Here is a 26,561-nt window from a genome sequence, read left to right as displayed (position 1 = left end):
GGATTGGTCAACGGTATGAGAGAAGATTTGCCCTCAGCATCAAACCTTCGATGGTTTCGTTCGGCGCAAGTCACAGAATTTGAACGGAGATCAATAAATTGGGAAATTTTGGAGGATTTTCCTTTGGGGAATCGTTATAGAAGTGTTTTAGTTATAGTATAAGTCTTATGTATGCACAAGGTTAGGATTTAATCAATTAGGAAAATTGTCGAATCACACAAAATCTTGTATTGTGTTTGATTTATTGCTTTCAGTTGATTGTTATTTTTTGTACTTTTTATCATTGAGTGCTTGCATTATTTATTTCCGGATTCAATTGTGGGTTTTCGTTGCGCATTTACATCAATAATTAGCATCAGACGCCAATTTCAACAAAATACTACTTGGTGTAGCGTCTTTTGTTAAGAGACGCTGGATGATCTAATGTTTTTTATTTAAAAAATGTTGGACCATTTAACATTTTTCTGTCCGTATTAATTTTGGAAATAAAGTTTACCAGAATTTTTAAAAATTATTTTTGATTAAAATAAATTTAAATTTCAAAAACTCTTGGAATCATATTAATGATGTTGCACGGATGCAGCGTTCCGGCTTTCTGCAAGCAGACGAGGTGGGACCATCGTGGGCATCCGTGCCATTTCTCCACGTGTCGCCAGATAGGAGGGGCCGGAGCCCTCCACTTGGTAGAGTTAGGAGCTAAGCCCAGCTCCAAAGTTCATTTTTCCCGCCCAAAGCACCATTCCCCTTCTCTCTCTCTCTCTCTCTCTCTCTCTCTCCGGTTTGAGGTCTCTGACTCCTCCATGCCTGACCTCGGCAATCTCTTGAACTCATCTTCTCTATCAGTTTCCCTCTGCCCTAATCTGAAACCATCACCTCTCGATCCATGTGATTCGAATCCTTCTTTGTACGCTAATTCCGTCAAAGCCCTATGCAGGGACGACCTATGGTGCCACAGTTGGGACCAGGGGATGCGCTTCCCTGACGTGCTCAAAGGCGACGTCTGCACTGACAATGGTTTAAGGGTTTTGAGGCGGAACCCAGGGGCTGTCGATCGGTCGAAGAAGGCATTGGCGACTAAGAGTTTGGAGGATCACGTGACGGCTTGGGCTGAGAAGAAAATTGAATCTGGAATCCCTGAGCTACGTTGTTTCCTCCCGTTCCTCGCCGGTGCTCCACGATTGGTAGTTTCTATTTTTTCCCAAATTTTTATTTTTTTAAATTAGCTGTAGTGTTATTTTTTTGGAAAATTTTTGAATTGAAAATCGGACCATAAGTAACTGTAAAATGAAAAGTACCCCTTTTATTTGTAATGGACGGATGCAGGTTGTCGACCAAAACTTGTCAGGTTGGGATTGGATTGATTGTGGAATTTCAAACTTAGAATACCATGCCTACTGAGGCGTCACACTAGAAGGGGGTTCTATTATGGGATTTGAAACCCAGAGCAATATATGCCTGGTTAGGTTTGTGATTGAAGTTAGTCACAGTGAGAGTGGATCGTACTATGGAATTCTAGAACCAAAGCAACATGTACATGCATGTAACGTTTTTGTTGAAATTGTATTTTAGATTGTTCTCGGCCATTATATGGTGAAATTAGTTCTTTGGGCATCGATTTGAACTTGAGATCATGTTTCCAGTCAAATGCAAACTGTTATATATGGCAGGTGTTTTACTTATATTATTTACTTTATCATCAGTGAGGGTAATATCAATTCCAAGAGCTGTTACTGTTATGCATAGTCACCTTCCACTGGATAAAGTGGTTTGACCACATGCAGGTATACAATATGGTTCAAGGGTGTTGTTAGTGATGTTATTGCTTTTTTTTTTTCTCCCCCACACCCCCCAGGGTGGTGGTTTGAATACCCCCCTAGAGGTAAAGTTGTTGGGGAATCAGCCAACACTGTATATTATGCTAACTCGTTACTCTGATGCTATCACATGTGAAGAGTGGATAAAGATAGACAACTGAATATAGATAAATGGGAATGAGGTAAAACTGCAAACTCCATGATTCAAGGGAATCTATGGGATTGGAGTAAACTATTGCCAAAAGAAATTCTTCTATGATTGTTTGGATTGAATTAGAAAGACTTCAAATTTTTTATTTGGACTCAAACTAGGATGAAAGCAAGATTATCTCCAATAGACACATATGACATGGGAGTTTTTTATCTGTTTAGTTGGCAGTGGAATAAAACTAAGCCCACTGAAAATAAGTTCCTATTTTGCTTTCTGTAAATTTGGTGGGAAAAACAAAAGCATAAAACGGAGAAAAAGAGAGGTCTCCCATGTTTTTGGGACATTTGCATATGGGATAGTTTGATATATGCTGTTTGGCCTGATTCCTAGTAACTAAAGTGTATGGGGAGAGGGACAAAGAGATAAAATATTTAATAAGATGTCTTCATATGTTTGTAATATTTGGAGAATAAGATGTCCTCATATATTTCTAGTTTTCAGCCTATGTTTGTTGATGGAAGAAGAGTAAGAAGTAAGGTCTTATATTTAAATTGGATTTTGAGAAGGCTTTTGATAGGTGAACTGGATGTTCTTGGATATATTGTTAGATCGAAAGGTTTTTGGGTTGAGATGGAGAAGTTGGATAAGGGATTGTCTTCTTTAGTTTCCCTTCTAGTAATTACTAGTAGGGTAGCTTGGGCATGGTTCTTGGTTTCTAGAGGGGTGAGGCAAGGGGATCCATTATATCCTCTTGTATTTATTCTTGTTGCTGATGTTTTGAGTAAGGTTGCTAATAGAGTGGTCTATTTTAGAGGGCATTCAATGGGGAGTGATGTTATGATTGATTTCACATTTGCAATTCTTTGATGATACCATTTTTTTTTTTTAATTTTTGTCTTTTTATTTTGTTATATTTTTGCCATCCCACATATTTTTGAGTTATGGTTGGGGCTAAAACTTAATTTGTGTAAGTATCATCGGTTGGTGTTTAGATTTGTTACTTTCGTGGATTATGTATTATGCAGTTGCCTTTGAATTTTCTAGGTGTGCCTTTGGAGCAGTTTGCATTTTTGTTCGAATTTGGTATTGAACTATTAAGGAGGTCTCTACTGGTTTAGATGGTAGGAAGGGAGCTTATAAAATTTTGTGCGTTTAAGGTTCTTGTAGGAGTAGCGCCTAGATCGGGAAGGATTATGAGGGACTTCCTTTGGTCAATGTATCGGGAAAATAGGGACATCTTATTAGTTGGGAGGTTGTCCATAGGTCTTAAAGTTGAGGGAATTTGGTCTAAAGACATAGCTCTTATGAGTAACTATTTATGATGTTTTCCTTTTGAAACAAACTATAGTTGGCATAAAGTTATCAAAATCAATTTGGTGTGCCTGTGAATGGATGGGATGCTAATATTGGAAATAGGTTTCTTATGAGAGCTTGTAGAATTTTTATCTTGCATCTTTCACCCTTTTCTTTCCTCATATTATGTACAAAGTGGGAATTGGGAAATGGTTCTTGAGTCCATTTTTAGGAGGATTTGAGAATCTAAGTATACTCCCAAAAAGGGGGGGGGGTGAATTGGGATTTTAAAATTTCTTTATTTGCTTTATATTGCAAATTCCTTAGTTGATTTTAATTTCAGCAATATTTACTTTTAGTAATTAATCAGCCTTTACAATTACTATTCTATTGATAATCAATTTATATTCAACTCAAATTCAATTTTTAATATTGAAATCCAGCTGGTAAACTTCAAGAATCAAGTTAAGATAGTTTAGAAACAAACTTCAGCATTTAAACTTAAACTCAGAATTTATTTTTTTACTTCAATCAATGAAATACAATTTTCAGAGATTTGATTTTGTAAAACTTTTAGTTCAAATTATCTGTCAGCTGTTTATTTTCAAAAATCAGTCTTTTATTTAAAATATTGAACCAACCAATAATTTATAGTATGCTGATTTTAAATATTGATCAAAAACAAGATTCCAACAATCCCCAAAATTCAGCAAGATGTAAAGATCATACACGCATATAATAGTCTTGCAGAAAATTAAAGAGAGTAAAGAGAAGAGCTAAGAACCATATTTTTTACAAGGTTCGGCCTGCAGCCTACGTCCTTACCCCAAGCAACCGCTGTGAGGATTCCAACTTTCTTATTTAGGCAAAGTTACAACCTCTCTCCTTCTTAGGTGGAGATCCCTCTCTAACAAGAATATCCTTTATTGCTAGGCAACGATCCAACAACCCTAAATTGTCAAAAAGAACAATACAAAGAAGCAAACTTTGTGCCGTACAATAAACACTCTCAGTTAGAGCAGATTTGTACAAGTTAAAGATCAAAATACTTCAGCAAAATAACAATATAATGAATGAAGCTCAAGAAGATATCACTAGGGTTCTATCTTAGATTTGAAAATCTCAGTGAAAGAGCAAGAACCGTGAGCTTTTAATCAGCAAGATTTCAGCAAGAACTTTTAGCAAAAGTATTCAACAAGATAGCTTGGAATGTATGAGAATTTGATTGATTGGTGCTTGTTGGTATGTTTAGTCCTTAGGTTTAACATGTATTTATAGATAGAAAAAGTAAATTTTCGTATTCCCCAAGTTACTTGCAGTGTTTCCCAAGTTTTCTCAAAGTTTGGGAACCAAGTTATCAGATTTGGAAACTTTCCCTCGCTGTTTTAAATTTAAAAATACGAAGGTCAGTCGACTGAGATTCACAGGATCAGTCGCCTGATTCTTTATACAACATATCATAGTGATCTGACAAATTTTATGCTGGCGCTTGATTCTTTATAATTCAGCATATTTTCAAACACAGAATGGGGTCAGTCGCTTGAGCCTATGAGGTCAGTCACCTGTCTCTATTCTGTCTGTTTAGATTTTAACAACGTAAAAATGTCAGTCGCTTGATAGTGTTTCATCAGTCCCCTGATCCTGTTTTGTGTAATCATTTTATTTAGCATAAATATGTCAGTCAACTGATTGCATCAAGTCAGTCGCCTGATCTTACAACTTTCCAAAAACTTTGATTTTCAACACTTTAATCTTGAAAAACTTAAATGAGACTTTAAAATATTTTCCAGGGTTTTCAAAAATAGGTCTCTAAGTCAATAATGATTCCTAAGAGCTTCAAACATTTATATTGAAATTTGCGAAGTACTTACATAAGACTTCTTAATGACTGACTTTTTTAATCACTAAGTCTTCATGCATTGCTTTCATTCTTCATGTTTATCTGAACTTCAAGTTTCAATAGTCTTTAGCTTCACTATGTCTTCTATCTCTGAGTTCGAGTTTTCCAAAAGACTTGTCAAGCACTTGATCTTGATCTAAAACACTTGAGTCCTGAATCTTCACTTAACCAAATATGTTAAGTTCCTTTGATTTGTTATCATCAAAACAAGATTTTAAGCCTTGTGAGACCAATAATCTCCCCTTTTTTGATGATGACAAACAAAGAGAAAAAAATGAGTAAGCCTTTATAAGACTCCCCCCTTACAATAAGCATCAACTCAACAATATTTGTAAGGTATGTTAGTATTTAAACATATATATCATGAATGCATACTAACTCAGTGTATATTTCAAAGATCAATTTCAATATTATGCTCATATATCAAGATTACTATCAATATCATACTTAATATCATGTCATATTCAGGATCATGCTCAATAATATCATGCTTAATATCACATCATATTTAGGATCATGCTTAATGCTCAATTTTTACCCAAAAATTCCCCCCTCTTTTGACATGAATAAAAAAAAGTAAGATATGAAGAAAAAATATATAAATACTAAGGCAAGAAGCAGTGAAAAAAACATAAGAGTAATATGATGAAGCATGCTTAAACAAATAAGCAATAAATCCAAAAAGCATGTAAAAAGAACATAATACAAAGCTTGTTTGTAATACAAACATAGAATGTTCAAATAAAAGTAAATCTAAGCAGTTCCAGTATCTACATCATCATCATCTTCGTCATCTTCATCTTCTCCTTCTTCATCTCCTTTTTCAGCATCATTGTCTTTGTTTACGTCTTCTTCAGTTCCAGCTTCACTTATCTCCATTGGGTCCTTACCTCGTGAAGAACTAGCTATATGCTGTTCAATACGACCTAGCCGTTGATCCAATGAAGAGTAGTTAATGTGAAGAGATGCAAAATTGTCCTGAAGTGTGCTAAGTCCAGATCTCATTTCTCCACTAAAATCAATGAACTGTTGATGATAAGCAAGGAACCATGAAGGTGCATCACCAGCTTGAGGAGCAGGTTGTTGAATAGGTGGTTGTGGATCAGGAACTTGTCTTTGTCTTGTTCCCAATTTAGGAAACCAGCCTTGCATATGTTTCTTATAACCCATTTGCTTAAGAGTAGTGGATGAAAAGAGATCATAATGGGTTCGCTTAATGAAGAGTTCAGATGAAGAAGTGATGTTTAAATGAGCAAATATGAGATTCAGAATGCCACCATATGGAAGAATTACTCTGCGGGCTTCTGTTCTAGAGATCATCCATTTGAGAATTAAGCTTTGTAAATCAAGCTTTTTCCCTTTGAGTAAGCACCACATGACAAAACAATCTAAATATGAAAGGTAGTCGTGCGATCCTACTTGAGGCAAAATGTTGTACGTAATCAGCTTCTGTAGGATTTGTGCCTGAAGATTAAGTTGTTTGTATAATGGAGGATGACCAAAATAGATAGGTTCCTCAGTCATGACCAGTGGTAGAAATTCTTCAGGGGTGAAATCTTGTGCCATAATCTAAGATTGTCCAAAAGATGGACACTCAAACTTACCTTGTCAGATATTGAAAATTGTTGCTAAGGTCTGTGATGTAAGGGTAATTGCTTTTCCCATGACTTCAGTAGTGGTTACTGTGTCTCTTTTAACCATATTTGCATAAATTTTTTTGACTAAGTTCGGATATAGTCCTTTAGCCTGATAAGTAATAAACTTTTTCCATCCTAAGGTTCTAAACATGGGTAAAATGTTGGAAAAGTCTTATTCAAAGAAAGTCGTGTTTAAGACCTTACCAAGAATAGGTTTAGTTGAATGAAGATGCTCTCTGTATAGCCGCTTTGCGTGAGGAGCTACAAGCCATTTCTTGATATTGTTGTTGTCATCCTTTCCCGAAGTAGAACCTTTTGTTGCTGTATTTTTCATTCTTGGCATGATGATTTTAGAAAATATGAACAGTGAAATCCTTTAAAATCTGATGAGAATGAAGTAGGATGATGTTCTTTAGAGATTAAACGGAGGATTTTGAGTGAAGGAGCACTTGGGATCGAAGGAGAACAGGTGGAGGTGAATAGAGAAACAGGGTCAAGTGCCTGGGGTTTTAGGGTTTTGCGCATGTTCGGTATTTAAATTACCGTCAGTCAATCGATTGATATCGAGGGTTAGTCACCTGACAATTTTAGCGCATTTTAATTTTACCCAGACAGTAGAGAATTAATCGACTGAGGCTCAAAGGATCAGTCGCCTAACCCTACTAATCCTGAAAACTGAGAAAGTCAGAGAGAGTTCAGTCAACTGCAACTTATTTTTCAGTCGCATGACCTCACTTGCCTTTCAATATATTCTTGGCTACACATTCTTTTGTCTATTTAAACAACTTCTCTACTGTGCAATAAGCCTAGTTGCCATCTTATAGAGATAAACCTATCCTCTGGAAGAGGTTTTGTAAATATATCAGCCCATTGATCACTTGTATTTACAAATTCAAGTAAGATGTCTTCTTTTTGCCCATGATCTCTTAAGAAGTGATGCCTTATGTCTATATGCTTGGTTCTTGAGTGTGATATGGGATTTTTGGAAATATTTATGGCGCTGGTATTATAACACTTTATAGGTATAACTGAATATTCCAAATTGAAATCTTTTAATTGTTGCTTCATGTAGAGAGTCTGTGCACAATAGCTACGTGCTGTCACATACTCAGCTTCAACAGTAAACAGGGCTACGAAATTTTGTTTCTGGGAGAACCAAGACACAAGAGATCTTTCTAGAAAATGGCAAGTACCACTTGTGTTTTTTCTATCAATTTTACTTCCAGCTTAATCAGCATCCGAATAGCTGATCATCTCAAAGCCAGTGTCCTTAGGATACCATAGATTCAAGTCAATAGTACCTCTTAAATGTCTTAAAATTCTTTTGACGACTATTTGGTGTGATTCCTTACAGGTTGCCTGAAACCAGGCACACATGCATACACTGAACATAATGTCTGGTCTACTAGCTTTCAAATATAGTAAACTTCCTATCATGCCTTGGTAATATTTCATATCTACCAATTTTCCTTTTTCATCTTTATCAAGACTTATAGATGTACTCATTGGGGTTCGTATAGGTTTGCTACCTTCCATATCAAACTTCTTAAGCATATCCCTTATATATTTTGATTGATTTATGAAGGTTCCATTTTTAGCTTGCTTAATCTGAAGTCCTAGGAAGTAAGTCAATTCTCCCGTCATACTCATTTCAAATTTATCTTGCATACACTGTGCAAAATCTTTACATAGATATTTGTTTGTAGCACAAAAAATGATATCATCCACATAGATTTGAATAATAAGCATATCTTCATTTTTAGATTTAATAAATAATGTAATGACCACTTTTCCTCTAGAAAGCCACTCAACCTTTCTTATCAAGTTCTAGGGACTTGTTTTAGTCCATATAGTGCTTTTGTTAATCTAAACACATGATTAGGGTTATGAGGATCCTCAAAACCTGGAGGTTGTGCAACATAGACTTTTTCATTTATAAATCCATTTAAGAATGCACTCTTTACATCCATTTGATAAGAGTTTGAATTCTTTGTGAGATGCATAGGCTAATAACATTCTTATGGCTTCCATTCTAGCTACGAGAGTAAAGGTCACATCGTAGTCTATTCCTTCTTCTTGATTATATCCTTGAGCTACAAGTCTAGCTTTATTACGTACTACTATACCGTTTTCATCCTTTTTATTCCTAAATACCCATTTGGTTCCAATTACTGAATGATCAACGGGTCTAGGAGCTAAATTCCATACTTTATTTCTTTCAAACTGATTTAATTCTTGTTACATAGCTACTATCCAAGAATCATCACTTAAGGCTTCTTTTATATTCTTGGGTTCTTCTTGAGGTAGAAATGCATAATTTTCAATGAGGATCTAGTGGACACACCACGTGAAGGTTCACCAATGATTTGGTCTTTTGGGTGATTTCTTACAAACTTTCATTCTTTAAGTAGTTTAGATTTATCTGTAGGTCCATCATTTGAGGTTGATTCATTGATCTCATCTTTTATTTCTTAAATTTCTAAGTCTTCTAGTTTTTGTATTGCTTTAGCTTCCTCAATACCAATTGTTTTAGTGAATGGATTTGCCTCATCAAAGGCTACATGTATTGATTCTATGATTGTGAGTGTTCTTTTGTTGTAGATTCTGAATGCTTTACTATTTAATGCATTCCCTAGGAAGATTCTTTTGTCTGATTTTGCATCAAATTTTCCTAAGTTTTCTTTATCATTCAATACAAAACACTTTCATCCAAATACATGAAAATAAGATATGTTAGGTCGCCTTCCTTTCCATAGTTCATAGGGGGGCCTTATCTAGGCTTGATCTTATGGAAACTCTATCCATCACATAACATGTGGCATTTACCGCTTCAGCCCAAAAATACTTAGATAATTTATGCTCATTAAGCATGGTCCTAGCCATTTCTTGAAGAGACTTATTCTTCCTTTCAACAATTCCATTTTGTTTAGGAGTTCGAGGTGTTGAAAAATTGTGATTTATTCCATATTCATTACAAAATTTATCAACTTTTTTATTTTTAAATTCTCTTCCTTGACCACTTCTTATATTTAGAACTCCATGCCCTTTTTCATTTTGGAGTCTCTTGCATAAGTTTATTAACATCTTGCATGCTTCATCGTTGGAGGCTAAGAAGAGTACCCAGGTAAACCTGGAGTAGTCATCAACAATGATGAAAGCATATTGCTTTCCTCCTAGACTTTGTGTTCTAGTAGGGCCAAATAAATCTAAGTGAATAAGTTCTAAGGGTTTACTAGTGGAAATGTGTTTCTTCTTTTTAAAACTAGTCTTAGTTTGCTTTCCAAGTTGGCAAGCATCACAAATTTTGTCTTTTATGAACTTTATGCTAGGTAGACCTTTGACTAAGTTCTTTTTAGCTAATTTAGATAACAAATCAATACTAGCGTGTCCTAGTCTTCTATGCCACAGCCAGCTAACTTCATTTGTGGCTTTTAGGCATGTGATTTCTTGAGATATTAGATTTTCAAAGTTTATACAATACACATTATCAACACTATTAGCGGTGAATAAAACATCATGTTTTTCTTGATTTTCAACTATGCATTTGTCTTATTTAAAGATTATGTCAAAGCCTTTATCACTTAATTGACTTATACTAAGTAGATTATGTTTTAACCCATCTACTAGTAAAACATCATCAATGGTTAAGGAGGGTTCTTTACCTACTTTTCTGATACCGATAATTTTTCCTTTAGCATTGTCGCTGAAGGTGATATCCACCATCTTTTTGCATTTTTATGGTAAATTTTGATTTGTCTCTGGTCATGTGTCTTGAACATCCGCTGTCCAAGTACCATTTGTTTTTTGATGAAGTGGTCCTAAAGCACACCTACAAGAAGGGTTCAAGGTGTTACTTTTGGTACCCAAACCTTAGGTTTTTTTATTTCATGTTTATTTTCAGTTTTGATTCTCCAAACTTTCTTGATTTTAACATTATTCCTTTTAAATGGACATTCAAAATTTATATGTTCCTTTTTCTTACACAAGAAGCAAGTAGTGTGTTCATAAGCATTTGTGGAAGATGTGCTAGCATAATGTTTTGATTCTTTTACGAAGTACCCATATAGAGATTTTTTTTCTTCTTGTTTTCAACTCCATTGTATCCAATTCCTTCTTTATCTAATGACATTCTTTGTTTTCCAATCATCTTTTCAAAAATTTCCTTTCCTTTTGTGAAATTGTAGATGATTTTGTCTTTATCCTTTATTTTACTTTTAAGGTTACTTATTTCTGAATCCTTTTTACTTTCACCATTTACTTGCAGCTTTACTAAGTCTTAAGACATCTTATTTATTTTATCCATGAGATCATCAATGTGTGAGTTCTTTTTTTTTCTAGCTGATTTTGAAGTCTCAAGTTGGTTCTTGAGTATTTCATTTTGTTCTTTCAAAGCTAAGTTTCTTTTGGTTACTCTTATGAACCTTTTATGCAAAGTAAATAGTTTAGCCTGAAGTTTTCTATATGAAGGCATGCTTTCACACAAGTCACTACATGATTCATCACTAGATTCTTCAAATGAGCTAATGTAGGAATTTACCTCAGCATCTTTAGCCATGAAGCAGAGATTTGCCACATCTTGATCACTTGATTTGTTTTCTGATTCGCTTGAGCTTGTGTCATCCCATGTAGTAGCTTTTATCGCGTTCTTTTTCTTCTTCTTGGCGTCTTTCTTAAGCTGTGGACAATCAGGTTTTATATGCCCAACATTTTTGCAATTTTAACACGTAGGAGGTTCATTCTTGATTTCCTTTTTGCTTGTTTCTCCTTTATCAGATTTCGAGCCTCTGAATTTTCGAGTAAAATTCTTATTTTTCTTGAAGAATTTTCCAAGTCTCCTAGTAATTAAAGCTATATCATCATCGTCTAATTCATTATCTTCTTCTTCTTCTTCTTCTTCTTCTTCTTCACTAGAACTTTTTTTAGCAGCTTTAAGGGTTATTGATTTCTTGTGTTTGTTACTTTTAGAATTTCTTTCATTTATGGCCATCTCATACGTGAGAAGCGATTCAATCAATTTATCAAAGGAAGTGTTTTTCAAGTTTCTTCCTTCCGTAATTGCTGTGGCCTTAGGTTCCCATATTTCCCTAAAACATTAGGGAGTTTATTATGTGGGTGAACCTAGTGTACATACTAGTGATGGTCTCATCAGGGTTCATCCTAAAAGCTTCATACTCGCTAGTGAGCATATCAATTCTACTATCTCTTACATCAACCGTTCCTTCATAAGTTACTTCAAGTTTATCCCAAATTTCTTTAGCTGATTTGCATCCCATAATCCTATTGAACTCAATCACATCTAGAGCACAATATAATGCATTCATTGCACTAGAGTTTATTTGCAGCATCTTTAAGTCATTATCTGCATTCTCTTTTTCTTCTTTTGGTATTTCTTTATTGTCTATGGTTTTGCTAGGGATGAGGTCACCATGTGTGACAACTTTCCAAGCTTTTCAATCCATGGTTTGCAGGTATATTCTCATTCGTTGTTTCCAAAAGGTGTAGTTAACACCGCAGAAGATGGGTGGTCTAGAAGAGGATTGACCCTCAGCAAAAGGAGATACCTAGGTGTGCCATAGGGATCTTTATGTAGCTTCTAGTTTAAGATTTACTACAACCTAGCGCTCTGAAACCAATTGAGAATCTAGGTATATTCTCAAGAGGGGGGGTGAATTGGGATTTTAAAATTTCTTTATTTGCTTTATATTGCAAACTCCTTAGTTGATTTTAATTTTAGAAATATTTACTTTTAGTAATTAATCAGCCTTTACAATTACTATTCTATTGATAATCAATTTATATTCAACTCAAATTCAATTTTTAATATTGAAATCCAGCTGGTAAACTTCAAGAATCAAGTTAAGATAGTTTAGAAACAAACTTCATCTTTTAAACTTAAACTCAGAATTTATTTTTTTACTTCAATTAATGAAATACAATTTTCAGAGATTTGATTTTGTAAAACTTTTAGTTCAAATTATCTGTTAGCTGTTTATTTTCGAAAATCAGTCTTTTATTTAAAATATTGAACCAACCAATAATTTATAGTATGCTGATTTTAAATATTGATCAAAAACAAGACTCCAACAATCCCCAAAATTCAGCAAGATGTAAAGATCATACATGCATATAATAGTCTTGCAGAAAATTAAAGAGAGTAAGGAGAAGAGCTAAGAACCAGATTTTTTACAAGATTCGGCCTGCAGCCTACATCCTTGCCCCAAGCAACCGCTGCGAGGATTCCAACTTTCTAACTTAGGCAAAGTTACAACCTCTCTCCTTTGTAGGTGGAGATCCCTCTCTAACAAGAATACCCCTTCTTGCTAGGCAATGATCTAACAACTCTTAATCATAAAAAAGAACAATACAAAGAAGCAAACTTTGTGCCGTACAATAAACACTCTCAATTAGAGCAGATTTGTACAAGTTAAAGATCAAAATACTTAAGCAAAATAACAATATAATGAATGAAGCTCAAGAAGATATCACTAGGGTTCTATCTTAGATTTGAAAATCTCAGTGAAAGAGCAAGAACTGTGAGCTTTTAATCAGCAAGATTTCAGCAAGAACTTTTAGCAAAAGTATTCAATAAGATAGCTTGGAATGTATGAGAATTTGATTGATTGGTGCTTGTGGGTATGTTTAATCTTTAGGTTTAACATGTATTTATAGATAGAAAAAGTAAATTTTCGTATTCCCTAAGTTACTTGCAGTGTTTCCCAAGTTTTCTCAAAGTTTGGGAGCCAAGTTATCAGATTTGGAAACTTTCCCTTGCTCTTTTAAATTTAAAAATACGAAGGTCAGTCGACTGAGATTCACAGGGTTAGTTGCCTGATTCTTTATAATTTAGCAGATTTTCAAAACACAGAATGAGGTCAATCGCCTGTCTATATTCTTTATGTTCAGATTTTAACAACGTAAAAATGTCAGTCGCCTGATGGTGTTTCATTAGTTGCCTGATCCTGTTCTGTGTAATCATTTTATTTAGTATAAATATGTCAGTCAACTGATCGAATCAAGTCAATCACCTAATCTTACAACTTTCCAAAAACTTTGATTTTCAACACTTTAATCTTGGAAAACTTAAATTAGACTTTAACATATTTTCTGGGGTTTTCAAAAATAGGTGTCTAAGTCAATAATGATTCCTAAGAGCATTAAACATTTATATTGAAATTTGCGAAATACTTATATAAGACTTCTTAATGACTATGACTTTTCTAATCACTAAGTCTTCATGCATTGCTTTCATTCTTCATGTTTATCTTGACTTCAAGCTTCAATAGTCTTTAGCTTCACTATGTCTTCTATCTTTGAGTTCGAGCTTTCAAAAGACTTGTCAAGCACTTGATCTTGATCTAAAACACTTGAGTCCTACTTAACCAAATATGTTAAGTTCCTTTGATTTGTTATCATCAAAACAAGATTCTAAGCCTTGTGAGGCCAACAGGATTTGTGTGTAAGACAGCAATATCTTTGAGATGATTTCCCTTGTTTAGAATTACTTTGTTCTTGAATACTTCTATTTCTTCTTTCTTTTTTTCTTGAAGAAAATAGTGTTTCTTGAGATTTTCAATTTGTTGGGATGTCAATGATGGGAAGGTGGAGGAGCTCTTTGTGCTCCTTAGTTGGATCCTTTTTCTCTTTCACATGAAGGGGGTTGTTGGTTTTGGATTTTAGACGCCTTTAGTATGTTTAGTAAATCTTTTAGTTCCTCTTTGATTCGTTCCTCAAACATCTTGTGGAAAATATTTTGTGGAAATTTAAGTTCCCCCATAGTTGCTGTTTGGTTTGCAAGATAAAAATGTTCCTTTAGATCTGCATCGGAGATATGATGCCCAACTTATGGAATACTTTATTTTGGTTAATAGAATTCACGAGAATGTGTACAAGATGCCCATTACATTGTTTGTTTTAGCATGTGAATCCTATCATGTGTTTTAAAAATGTTATCATTAAAGCCTTGACATGTGTATGAACAACATATAAGAATGATATTTGTTTTTTTTTTTTTGGAATTTTATAACACCTAATTTATAAACAAAAATATGTGCCATTGCTATGTTTTTTTGTTCTTGTTTAACATATGAGCATTCTATATTTTATTGTTTGGATAACCAAAAAAATTCTAGTAAAGACCAAAGAGTACAAAATATGGCATTCTATACATTTATTTATATTTATATTTTTTAGTTTAAACATCACTTGTAATCAATAAAGTAGTGAAAAATAGCAAATGCATGCTTCTTCTTGCCAATAGTGACTAAAGCATCAGGTGACATAGTTGAAGTATATTTTGTGTTGATTAAAATTTACTGAGTTCATTTAAAGCATTAGTATATAGGATTTTGGGATCAAAACATGTGAATCTATATGTTTTAACAAGTTTGCTAATGAAAAAATGAATTCAAGAATTTCCTCGAAAATCATCATGGCTGCTAGATATTTGAATCCTCTCATAAGATGGTTTGCTTTGAATTGTTAACTACTCGAAGCTTTTAGGAGCATCTTGATGATCAACATCTACCATGTGAACCATGTTCTTTGAGCCACGTTTATGACATGCAAAGTATTGTTTTGTGAGATGATGACTTGCCCCACCAATTATGCTTGCAAGAAAGACTACCACCACTTTGTTTCCCCTTTGGATAGGGGTTTCAACTTCTTTGACTAGATGCCTTCTATGAGGACATGAAATCCCCTGAGAATTGACCTTCTTGCGTAAACAAAATAAGGAACCATTTGCCCTATTTGTATGATGCCACAAGGATGTTGTTTGAATAAACTGGAATTTTGATAATTAGGTTATCATTCATTTGAAAACCTCATCATTTAATACCATAGAACATGTTTCTTGGAGATTTGTTCATTTTAATTTTTCCTCTAATCCCTTTGAAGTTTGGATAGTGAGACCCTTGAAAATATCTCAAATCGAATGTGCCAAAAAGGAAGTTAGAGAAACAATTCTATCACAAGTCAAATGGAAAGTAATTGTTTGAGCCTTGATAATTCTCACGCTATGCTCGAGTCAGAGTCAAAATAATAACATACACTTCATGTTCAGAAAATCAAAAATTTCATGAAAAATAAATTACTCACATTTTGAGAGACCACCCAAGTTGTACTAAAACAAGAAGAAGGAGTGTTTGGCTTGTCATTTGACAATGTAGAAAGAGGTGCTCATTAATATCATTATAGTCTTGACAAATAATTTAAATATCTTGGTTGATGGCCTTTTGGGGCCTTCTTACCTATAACAACTAACAAGTCATTTGTATTAATCCTCTTAAGAGTCGAGGGCCAAATATCTTAATAACCAAAGAAAATGATAGCCCAAATCTTAAGAGGGAACCTTAGCCTTCCAAATGACATAATACAAAGGTAAAAAAAAAAAAACTAGGGGTAGAAGGTGTATAAAAAAATGAATATGAAAAGACTTATTAGTTGAGGCGTGCATATGCATTGTACTTGGGGAAGATTTTTCCCCTGCAATATGGTGCAACAGTCTCTTTGGCATCCATCCACAGGAGACAACCCTTTCAATTTGCATGCACTCAACAATTGGGAGACAGGAGCTACACAACTTGGTAAACCCATACAAATATAATTGATCATAGGAAAGAAACCATGATTGGATTAAAAATACAAGAATTTTCAGAGAGAGAAGAATTTATAAGACGAAGAATAGTTGTAGTCACATACTGAAAATATAATAGTTACAAAATTGATCACAAAAATGGTCATAAAAGTTTTAAAACAATTGATAAAATTGAGTAAATTCTTAAAACAACTTGAAATTGGAATAGCTTCCCTAGAAGAGGGGGGCGGGGGTGAATTAGGTTTTTTAAAAAAATTTAGTCCCTTTAAGATTAGTTCTTTTAAGTTGTAATACTTAGAAACAATCACAATCAATATAGCAAGATTGAACACTCAATTTAAGTAATGATAAATCTGTATATATATGTGAAAATTTGCTGAACTCAGTATAAGCCCTGTATCACAATTATTCTTCTTCCTAATGTTCAGTTTTTAAATAAACTTTCAGATTAATAGGTCAAGGATAATCAACCAACGTAGTCCCTTTCGGTTTCCGCAATCAATGCTGATTTATCCAAAACGTATTACCTTCCGGTTATTTAATGACCAAACATTCAAAATTGAAATTTAAAGCAACCATGCAGATTCTACCTTTTGTAAAAAGAGAAATAAAGAGTAGAGTAGAGAGAGAAGAACACAGGGATTTTTACGAGATTCGGCTTCAACACAGCTTACGTACTCGCCCTTGGAAAAACCGCCAAAGGATTCACTATTATCGTTCCTTTATCAGCCGGAACAAGACCAGTTACAAGCACTCCTTGGGTAAGGTTAGAGCCCGCATTCTCCAAACAATATCCCCTTGTTTGGTCCAACGATTTAATCCTCGAACCGTCAACTAATCCTGTTACAAAGATAGAGAACAAGACATATAGGAACTTGCTCCTCAAAGAGCTGATTAGGTCAAATTTGAAACACTTATGCACTTCAGTAAATTCAGAATATGAATTTCAGAATGAAGCTCTTAGAAACTTATCACTGTAGGTATCTTTCAATAAATGAAAGAATCAACAACTCAATGCTCAAACACAGTGAGAGATTAAGCAAAACTTCTCTTAACTTCGAACAAGGATGAGAGCAATTGAAGCACTTTCAGAATTTCAGAATGAGAGAGTATGACAGCAAAATATGATTTCGTAATGATCTTGGTGTCTTGAAATCAATGTATCTTGGGGGTATTTTTAGATGTAGAAAACCTTCTTGCTTGTTCCCCAAGGATACACAGAGTTGTTTCCAAATATTAAATTTATTTGAGTTTCCAAATATTTGAATTTCAAAAATTATATCCGTTGGAAATCAGAAAAATGCCGTGAGGCAGACGACTGTGAAGTCCTGGTAGTCGTCTGTCCATTTAATATAATTGTGAAAACATAGGCAAAAAGGTGGCAGTCATCTGTCCCTTGAGTGGCAGTCGTCTGTCACCAGAATATGAGGTGGCAGTCGTCTGTCCATATGGTGACAGTCATCTGTCCATATGGTGACAGTCGTCTGTCCATGAGTAATTTTAAGTTTTTTAATAACACAGATTGTGGACAGTCGTCTGGTGAAACATTCACAGTCTTCTCACTTTGTACTGGCAGTCGTCTATCAGAGCCTTGACAATTGTCTGTCAGGCTTCTGTGTTTAAGTTTTAAGCCTTGTTAATTTGGCCAGTCGTCTGTCTATTAACAGACAGTCATCTGTTCACTGACTATTTTTCTTCTCTAGTCAATTTTTTTTATTTCTCTCTCATTATTGCTTGGAATATAGATTTGTTTTAACTTTAAAAACATGTTCCAAGTTTTATCTTAAGGTCTCTAAGTCTCTTTTGCCTAATGAGCTTCAAAATGAAAACTTCATATTTGAATAAACTTAAAGTACTTACAAAGACTTGTCCTAAAGACTTAAAAATTCTTCTTTGCTCTGAACTTTCTTTGTTGCTAGTCTCTGATCTTTCAGACTTCTCTGAACTTTCATCTCTTTAAACCCTTTTGATATTTCGTCATTGATTCAGACTTTGAGCTTTCATGTTGATCTTCTTTAATCCTCATGCTCTTATGAACTTCAGACTTTGATCCATGCTATCAGATTTTGATCTATGCTATATGAGTACTTTCAACATTGATTCCTGAGAAATACAACACTCAACCGAAGCATGTTAAGTCCTACTTGTTTGTTAGCATCAAAATAGGGTATTAAGCCTTGTAAGGCCAACACAACTATTAAGAGGAGAGAAGCAATAAAGGCTTTTGAAATACCTTTACACAAAATACCAACAATCCCTTGCTATTTCAAAAGACTAAAAAATATTTGGGTTAACGAACATTAACAATCATAAAATGGTCACAAAAATAGTCATAACATTTTAAAAATAGTTGATAAAATTGAGTAAATTCTTGAAACAATCGTTAGAGGAGTGAAGCAAAAAAGACTCTTGAAATACCTTTACATGAAATACCAACAATCTTCTTTGTTAGAAGATTAAAGAATATCTAGATTAACCAACTAGAATGTAATGCATTGTATTTGGTGCCTTTTGGGCTAATGAGACCTTGGAAGATAAGTTGTGATCCATGGAAGTATGGTGAGACAATAAGTCTTTATGAACCATAATTCCTATTATAAGTCAAAGAGGCCTACCATCAACATACAATCTTAACCCTAGCTGCTCAACGCGGATTGGTGTGATAGGCCATGTTCCTTGCCTGGATTTCATCAGTGCTTTAGCAATTCTACCTAAGATTACGGAGGAGTAGCTCCACTCCACATTCATACAGGTGAAACCATTAAGTATGCATTACAATTAAGCACACCGCCCATAAGGGCTATGGAATTCATTTATAGCAAGAGCTTAACCTCACATGTTGTAGTCTTACACTATTCTCACCATGGGAATGGATATTATAAATTCAATGATAGTATATACTAGGTCAATTGATGATTTGTTCTTACTCATGTGAACCTACTTCACGGGATCTCTAATCATAGATGTTGGGTTACCATCACCTTTGCCCTTTGTTATAGGCAAGCCCCATTCTCGTCAACGAATTACACAGTAGCTTTCTTACCTACTGGTTTAGTTAGATAATTTGCAAAATTCATCTCTGGCCTCGCATAATCTAGGGATATTACTCCCTCATAGTAGTTGCATTACAACATCATGTTGTAGGTGTATATGCCTATTTTTCCAATTATAAATTTCTCTTTGCACAAGCTATTGCAACTTGGAAATCACATTGCATAAACATAGATGTAATTGGTTTCATCCATAAAGGGATAAATGCTAAGAAATTTCTTAGCCACTTAGCTCTTGTTCTTGCCATCTCTTAGGCAATAAAGTTAGACTCGATGATGGACTGAGCTACAAAAGTAAGTTTGGATGTTTTCCAAGACATAGACCCCGTCCAAGGGTAAAGATATAACCACTAGTGGATTTTGTCCCATCTAAATCAGGGATATAGTTACCCTTGTTGTAATCTTCTATTACAACGGGAAATCCACTATAGGTAGTACCATGATCATGGTACCTCTCAAATATCTTAATAGTCTTTCAATTTATTCTAATGGTCTTAGTTAGGATTTTGATTTTATTTACAGTCTATAGACTGCATATACTACATCAAGACAAATTTAATTCATGAAATGCAACAATCTCCCAATTATCATATATCATATCAAGATGAGTATAATTCATTAAATGCAACAATCTCCCAATTATTTTAGCATATTCAGATCGTGCTATATTGTGTTGGCCCTAGAGTCGAGTCTAGAGGGGGGGGGGGGGGTGAATAGACTCTTTTGTGTATTTTTGCTTTTTTCTACAAAATATAATATCTTGGTAAGATACAAATGATTATATCACAATATATATAATATAAACCATGCACAAGATATAAATTAAAAAGTAGGGAAGAAAAGCTCAACAAACAATATTAACATGGTTCAGCCCCTTGCGTACGTCCACGCCTTGAGACACACTCAAGGATTCTCAATCCACTATCACGATCTCCTTCAAGGACGGAGAAGCTTTTACACCACAAGGGAATAAATGCCTTTACACTTACATAGAGCTTTTCCAAGGGAACAAGTCCCTTAATGCTCACACAGAGTCTTCACACGGGAAAAAATTCCTTTTGCTCACACAAAGACTTTACAAGGGAACAAATCCCTTAACACTTGGTTCACGAAGAACCTTTACAAGATGAATATGATTTACAAAAACAATGCTCCTTGAATGAGCTGATATCTAATACAATGAAAACCTCACCCTAATCTCTCAAGTAATGAATCATAACAAGATTAGAGAGCAAGAGAGATATTGAGCACAAAAATGATGAACTAAAATGTAGTATGCTTGGAAATGATATTCATTATTTGTAAATTACTAAGATTGATCATAGAACAAGTCTTTTGCCTTGTGTTTATAGGCTATTTGGAGTACTAGCCGTTTTATGGCCGCTGGGCTTAGAAAGTAATTTAATACTTTGAAAACTATCCGTTTATAGCCGTTGGGTTTGGAATCCTAAAACTAACCGTCGACGGATTCACAAAACCATGGACGGTTTCTCCTTAAACTGTGGACGGTTTCCTCTAGGACAAAATCCAAGTAACTCTCTGCCTGAAATCGTCGATGCACCTGGGCCTAACCATCAACGATTTGCCCTGTTTCTTCACAAACTTGATATTTAGGTGCATAATCACGGTTTTAACCCAACCGTGACCAAATAAATAAAAGTTTACAATACTAAGATCATTTAAAACTTGTCCCATAAAATATATTTGAGTATATGATATTTTCATAAAACTCATTGTTTTGTCTTTGAAAACTCATAAGTATGAACCTTATGATTTGGTGATATCCTATATACTAGTATGTATACGCAATTTGCTCAACTCTTGCTTAATAAACATGCATGAATCAGAACTACAAGAGTTACAATAAATAATACCTCAAACACTCCCCATTACATATGTTTTTACATTAGCTTCCATCGGTATGTGCTTGAGATCTCCCGAGTAAGTGTCCACTTGATCTTTGCCTATTTGAGTATTCACTCATTCTTTGCCTATGAGAGTATTTTCTTGATCTTTGCACTTAAACCCGTATTTGTATGATTTCACCACTTATATCTGTCACAGCTTAGTATGCAAAGATTAGTTTAACTTAGAACCACTAATGGGTTGTTATCATCAAAATACAACAATTAGGATTATGTAGCCACTAAGGCTACCACATTGTCACCTTTATTCTTCTTTAATCGTGAATTCGCATCAAAAGGTATGGGATTGGGTTTCTGGTTTCTTTGCCTCTATAATAATGTGCACCGTGACATCCTATAATGACATTTGATTTTCCTTTTGTATTTTAGTTGCGACTTACAATTATCTCAATATTTTGGTAATTTTTCAATGAGACATCTAACCACAATGGCATCTAGGAGAATAATATGCTCATTTTTAGGTCCTCCAAAATATTTGCAATATTGCCTAATCTCGGATCGTCCATCCCTAAAAATATTCGTTAAGAGATAGAAAACTTAGTAAAATCTCAATGCTAATTGATAAATTAGTCTTGGACCTAGACCAGACATTCACTCTCCAGGAAAAGTAGAAGGTCAAGACAACTTGGTGAGGTTTCAGAATCCTTCAATCAAAAATAGTTTCAATTGACTAAGGAAAAGGGGTGATAAGTGATAACTAGTAGCTTCATTATTATCATTGAGGGCAACTATATGTTGAGATTCAAATGGTATAAAAGATAAGTCGTATCATATACGTGGCTTTGACTTGAGTAATATTTTGCATGCACGAATATTGACAGATCATTGAAGTCATATTTATTTTTTTAGTAATAGCAAATTTATAGGCCATCACATACATATAATTAAATTTAGAATTTTTATTTTGCAATATTTGTGTAAAGTAGGGGTATGTTTGTAACGTAATGTAGTTTTAGGGGTTTATGTGTAATTTATGTAAAGAGGCTTTCTTATAAATAGTGTGTGAAAGCCATGATGTAGGCAGTTGTTGATGAATTTGAATTGAATTGAACGTGAGTTTCGCTCCTAGTATCTCCTCTCTCTTCCTTTCCCCTTAATCTCTTCTAATTTCTCCATGGCTGCAGAACCTTGATGCTGCCCCTGCATCACTGCGGCTTGCAAATGCTCTCTCTTTCTCTGCTGGAGCTGCACACAATGCATGTAGTGTGGAATTTGGTGTGTGTATGCTGCTTTTCTTTATCCCATGAGCCCCTTGAGATCCTGCTTTTGTGAAACATGAAGGCCTTGCGGTTGCAATTCATTTGCTGCTTCCTTAGGCTTGCTGAGAGAACAAACCTTTCGAGCCTTCATGAAAGGATATTGGGCTTTGCTGTGGGTTTTCTTGAATGGCCCAACACTCTTTTCTTACTCTTTTCTTTAACTTTCAAAGCCCTCCCATCATTGGGCCTTGCACTCTTATGCTTAAAACCTTGAGCCTTCCTGTGATTGGGCTGATCAAGATGGCTGTGAATGAGCTACCATTTTGATTTCCTTCATTCTTCATCCTGAATCGGGAGGAATTTGGAATACAACCCAAAGAGAAAAGTGTCTTTCCTAGTCAAATCCCATTGTCTTTGCCTTGGTCAAAGTTTCCATTCTCAAGATTATTCCTCCCCTGGCTGCCCTCGTTGGAGTTCAGCCATCACAGTTGAAATGGAACACTGAATCATGTAAAGGCAGACTGCTGTTGACATGTGGTGGGCATTTCTAGCTTCCTAACTCCTTGGTGCACATTTGTAGAGTTGTAGTCTAGGCATCTCACCTTGTTTGTGCCTGTTTGTGGGTCTGTGGTAGGGCTGCAACTCTTTGCACGCTTATGTCATTTCTTGAAATTTCTTTTCATCCCATTGCCTCTTTGCCATTCAAATCTATTGGATTGCACCCTTATTTGGGATCATCTCAAGAGAGATGCAATGGGATGGAAAGAATCAATTGGATTGCACCCTTATTTGGAATCTTCTCAAGAGAGAGAAAGCAACATAGGCATTGACTCTAAATGAACCATGATAAAGTGATTGGTGGCAGTCTTCACGAGGGATTACCATTTTTGTGAAAAAGGGAAGATTGTAACTCTGCCAATAACCATCATCTCTCTTCAACCAAAAGCGTGATTAAATGGAATCATATTTTTCTTTGTGATGATGAAAAATCTGCCTTTCTCCTCACATAAAAATTGTTTTTTGTTGGTAGTGATGCTCAACTCCTCTATGAATTTGTAGGGGGATGTCGCATAAGTATTAGGTCGTCAATGTTTGTCCCTTGCCAGAGCTCTGACATCATCACATGATTGAAGGAATTGTGATGCTCCATGTTGAATCTTCATGTTCTTAAAAGTTGAAAAACTTTTTCTTGAGCCTTGACAATCATCCCCAAGGCACATGCACTTGCATCATTGTGTAAACCAAAAACATTGCATTGAATTTTTTTTTGATAATAGAAGATGTTCTAAGGAAGAGAATGTACAATCATAGTGAGGACACTAAATTCTCAAAAAAGAAAATAAAAAAAAAGAAGAAAAAACTCAAAAAGAAAAAATGAAAAATAAAAGCAAAAAAAAAAAAAAATGCTATGATCAGCCAAGAAATTTCCTATTTAATCCGTTCTCATCATAGTTCATTGAATATGCCAAATTAGTTAATTCCCTTTGACACTTCTTCACCTTGGACTTGCCACCATCAAGCTTGATTTCATTATCTCCTTGATCTGACAACATGAGGCCCAAATCATCCAACAAACTTTGAGTTTCAATGTCCGTCCAGAGAATTTGGTTTTGAACTGGAGTAGGAAGAATTCCATCCCTAACCTTTTTTTCATCTTTGGGGTCTTCAGACGTATTAATACTATCTAATCCTTCTAAAGGAGGAGGCTGCAAATAAGGTAAATCCCTGAGACGATCAATAGAAGAATCGAAAGAATATCCACACTATTTTCGAATACGGTCCAAAATTAGACCTTTTTTGCATTCGAAATTACTACTCCCTATGCATCTCTTGCTTTCCTTGCTCAATTTGGCTCTCTCATCGATTAGCTTTTCCACTATACTCGAAACACATTTCGAATCCCTCTTTATAGTTTTATGTGTTTTCTCACTAGATAATTTTGGCTTATCTTCATTGAGTCGCCCTTCAAAACCCATTTGCATTTGCTTATAGTGAATGTACACCTCGCTACTCGAGTTATCTGAATAAACTTCCTTGCTTGATTTTCCATCGAACCAAAAATGAAACCTAGTTTTCAAAATGACAAGAATTAAATTTCTTAGAAACAACCTCCTCTCTTGCATTCTTGTAACACTCTCTAATATCATTTTCTTCTAGTCGAGGAGAAGCATCATATGTATTAGGCATTCCTACTTTTGTTCCCTGCCTTTTACTTTTATAGGAGCATCCCTCGTCATGACCTCCAAGGGTGTTATTCGATAAGGAGCTTAGTGTCGGATCACCTTGAGCTTCATTTGAACATGGGCACTGTTTGACTTGCTTTTGCTCTAAAGGACACTAAACTCCCTTATTCGCACAAGTCATGGGCAGAAAGGCCCCTTCGTGGTTAGGGGCTGTAAAGAATTTTTTGGGCTTGCCCAAATAAGTGGCCTGTCTGCACTTCTATAGAAGCTTTCTCACTACCCAAACCCATTTTTAAATCAAAAGATTGCTTTTGGGCCTTCTTAACCAATAAACCCATCAAAGAGTTTAATAGACTTACTATTCGAACAGCCAGCCCAAATAAATGTTTATTGACAATAAGCCAAGCCCAACACACTTTAGCTTTGTCATCCTATCTTCCATGCAAGAAACCCTGCCTACCTTTGACTCTACCTTATTCTTCTCGTCTTCCATTCCATATTCGTCCCCTCTATCCTTGTCCTACTTCCATGCATGTCACTACACTAGCATGAATCCCCATCCAAAAATCAACGTAACTCACCCGAAATATTTGAAATCCCTTGCGCAACCTCCTTGTAAGAGATGGGAACCCCTAAGAAAACCATGAAATTGCTCCTGAAGAGAGTCGTACCCATTGATTGCACTTATGATTCTTCTCAAGAACAAACAGCGCTCCAACATTCCCTACTTTGTCCAATCTCAAATCGAAGGAGTTCCCTACCTTAACTAGGAAAACTGCCAATTGTCGGATTTGTATCTTCTCAAACACTACCGTTATGATAATTGAACCATTATGCCATATACAACCTGCATTTTGGTTATGTGAAAACCATACCTATAGAAACAAAAGAGTTTTTAAAAATTCAATCCTGACGCTTCAATTTAGCAAAGAGCAGTTGTTTACTGCGGTTACTAGTTAGCATAGTGGACTTGTAGCGAATGAGTTCAGTGTAATTTTTGATCAGGGTGGTTGATTTCTTGTACATCCGATTGGCATTCCCTTAATGCCCTCTTCATATATAATTTCTTTACTAATAAAAAAAATACCTATAGCAAATTGAAATTGAGTTATAAATTGGCTCATTCCTTTGAACGTATATTATTGCTAATTTTCCCACAATATTTGCACTTTGACTTTAGCACTCTTGGAGCCCCACCATCTTTGACATGTATGTGATGATCCCCATGTGAGGTCAACCCCCTTCTTCAATAAAAAGCTGAGAATTGAAGAGTTTCATGCACCGCTATGCCACAAGCTTACATAACCTGCGACAAAATCCCCAATGTCAAAGGAGCCAAAAAATTCCCCACAAAACCATGCACAACAACTTCAATTCACTTTAAGGAACATGTGGGGAAAAAACAAAACTAAAATCCTTGTAGAGTGAGGTAGAAAAATATTTCTTCTATGGTAAGGAGTTCCAGAAGTTTTAAGTGATGAAGAATAGAAGAAAGGAGGGTTAAATGCAATATGATAAACCTAAAAGGTCTTAAATAACCTTTAGATTTGTTGTATCCAAGAAAAAATGAAAAAAAAATGATTTTTTTTGGCTGACAAGCTGATTGGTAGCCATGCCCGCTTATGACCTTGATATCAGGTGATATAGTGCCGCCCATGTATTGTATACAAAGACGTAATCAATGCGCCGTATGATTTGTATCAATGTGGCCTCGATAGGATATGGATTATATGATACTTATGCATCTCATATGATGCTAACAACATTGTTTGTGTCCATAGAAGTTCAATTTGTTCACCACTTCATGTGTGAGA

General features: G+C 35.0%; 1 protein-coding gene across 2 annotated transcripts in view; it reads left to right on the top strand.

The window, feature by feature from the left end:
• The first annotated feature begins 724 nt into the window (after window positions 1-724).
• Window positions 725-26,561, top strand: part of LOC131157623 (histone-lysine N-methyltransferase ASHR3) — a 79,791-nt gene continuing 53,954 nt past the window's right edge. Inside the window, exon 1 of one of the 2 annotated variants that reach the window (XM_058111920.1) lies at window positions 725-1,181. In XM_058111920.1, coding sequence (XP_057967903.1) covers window positions 801-1,181 — 381 coding nt within the window. In that variant the 5' untranslated portion in view covers window positions 725-800. The remainder of the gene's footprint in view (window positions 1,182-26,561) is intronic. The other variant, XM_058111921.1, reaches the window with a different exon arrangement.

Source organism: Malania oleifera, chromosome 6 (assembly GCF_029873635.1).
Source record: "Malania oleifera isolate guangnan ecotype guangnan chromosome 6, ASM2987363v1, whole genome shotgun sequence".
NCBI lineage: Eukaryota > Viridiplantae > Streptophyta > Magnoliopsida > Santalales > Ximeniaceae > Malania > Malania oleifera.
This window is presented reverse-complemented; position numbering and strand designations above follow the sequence as displayed.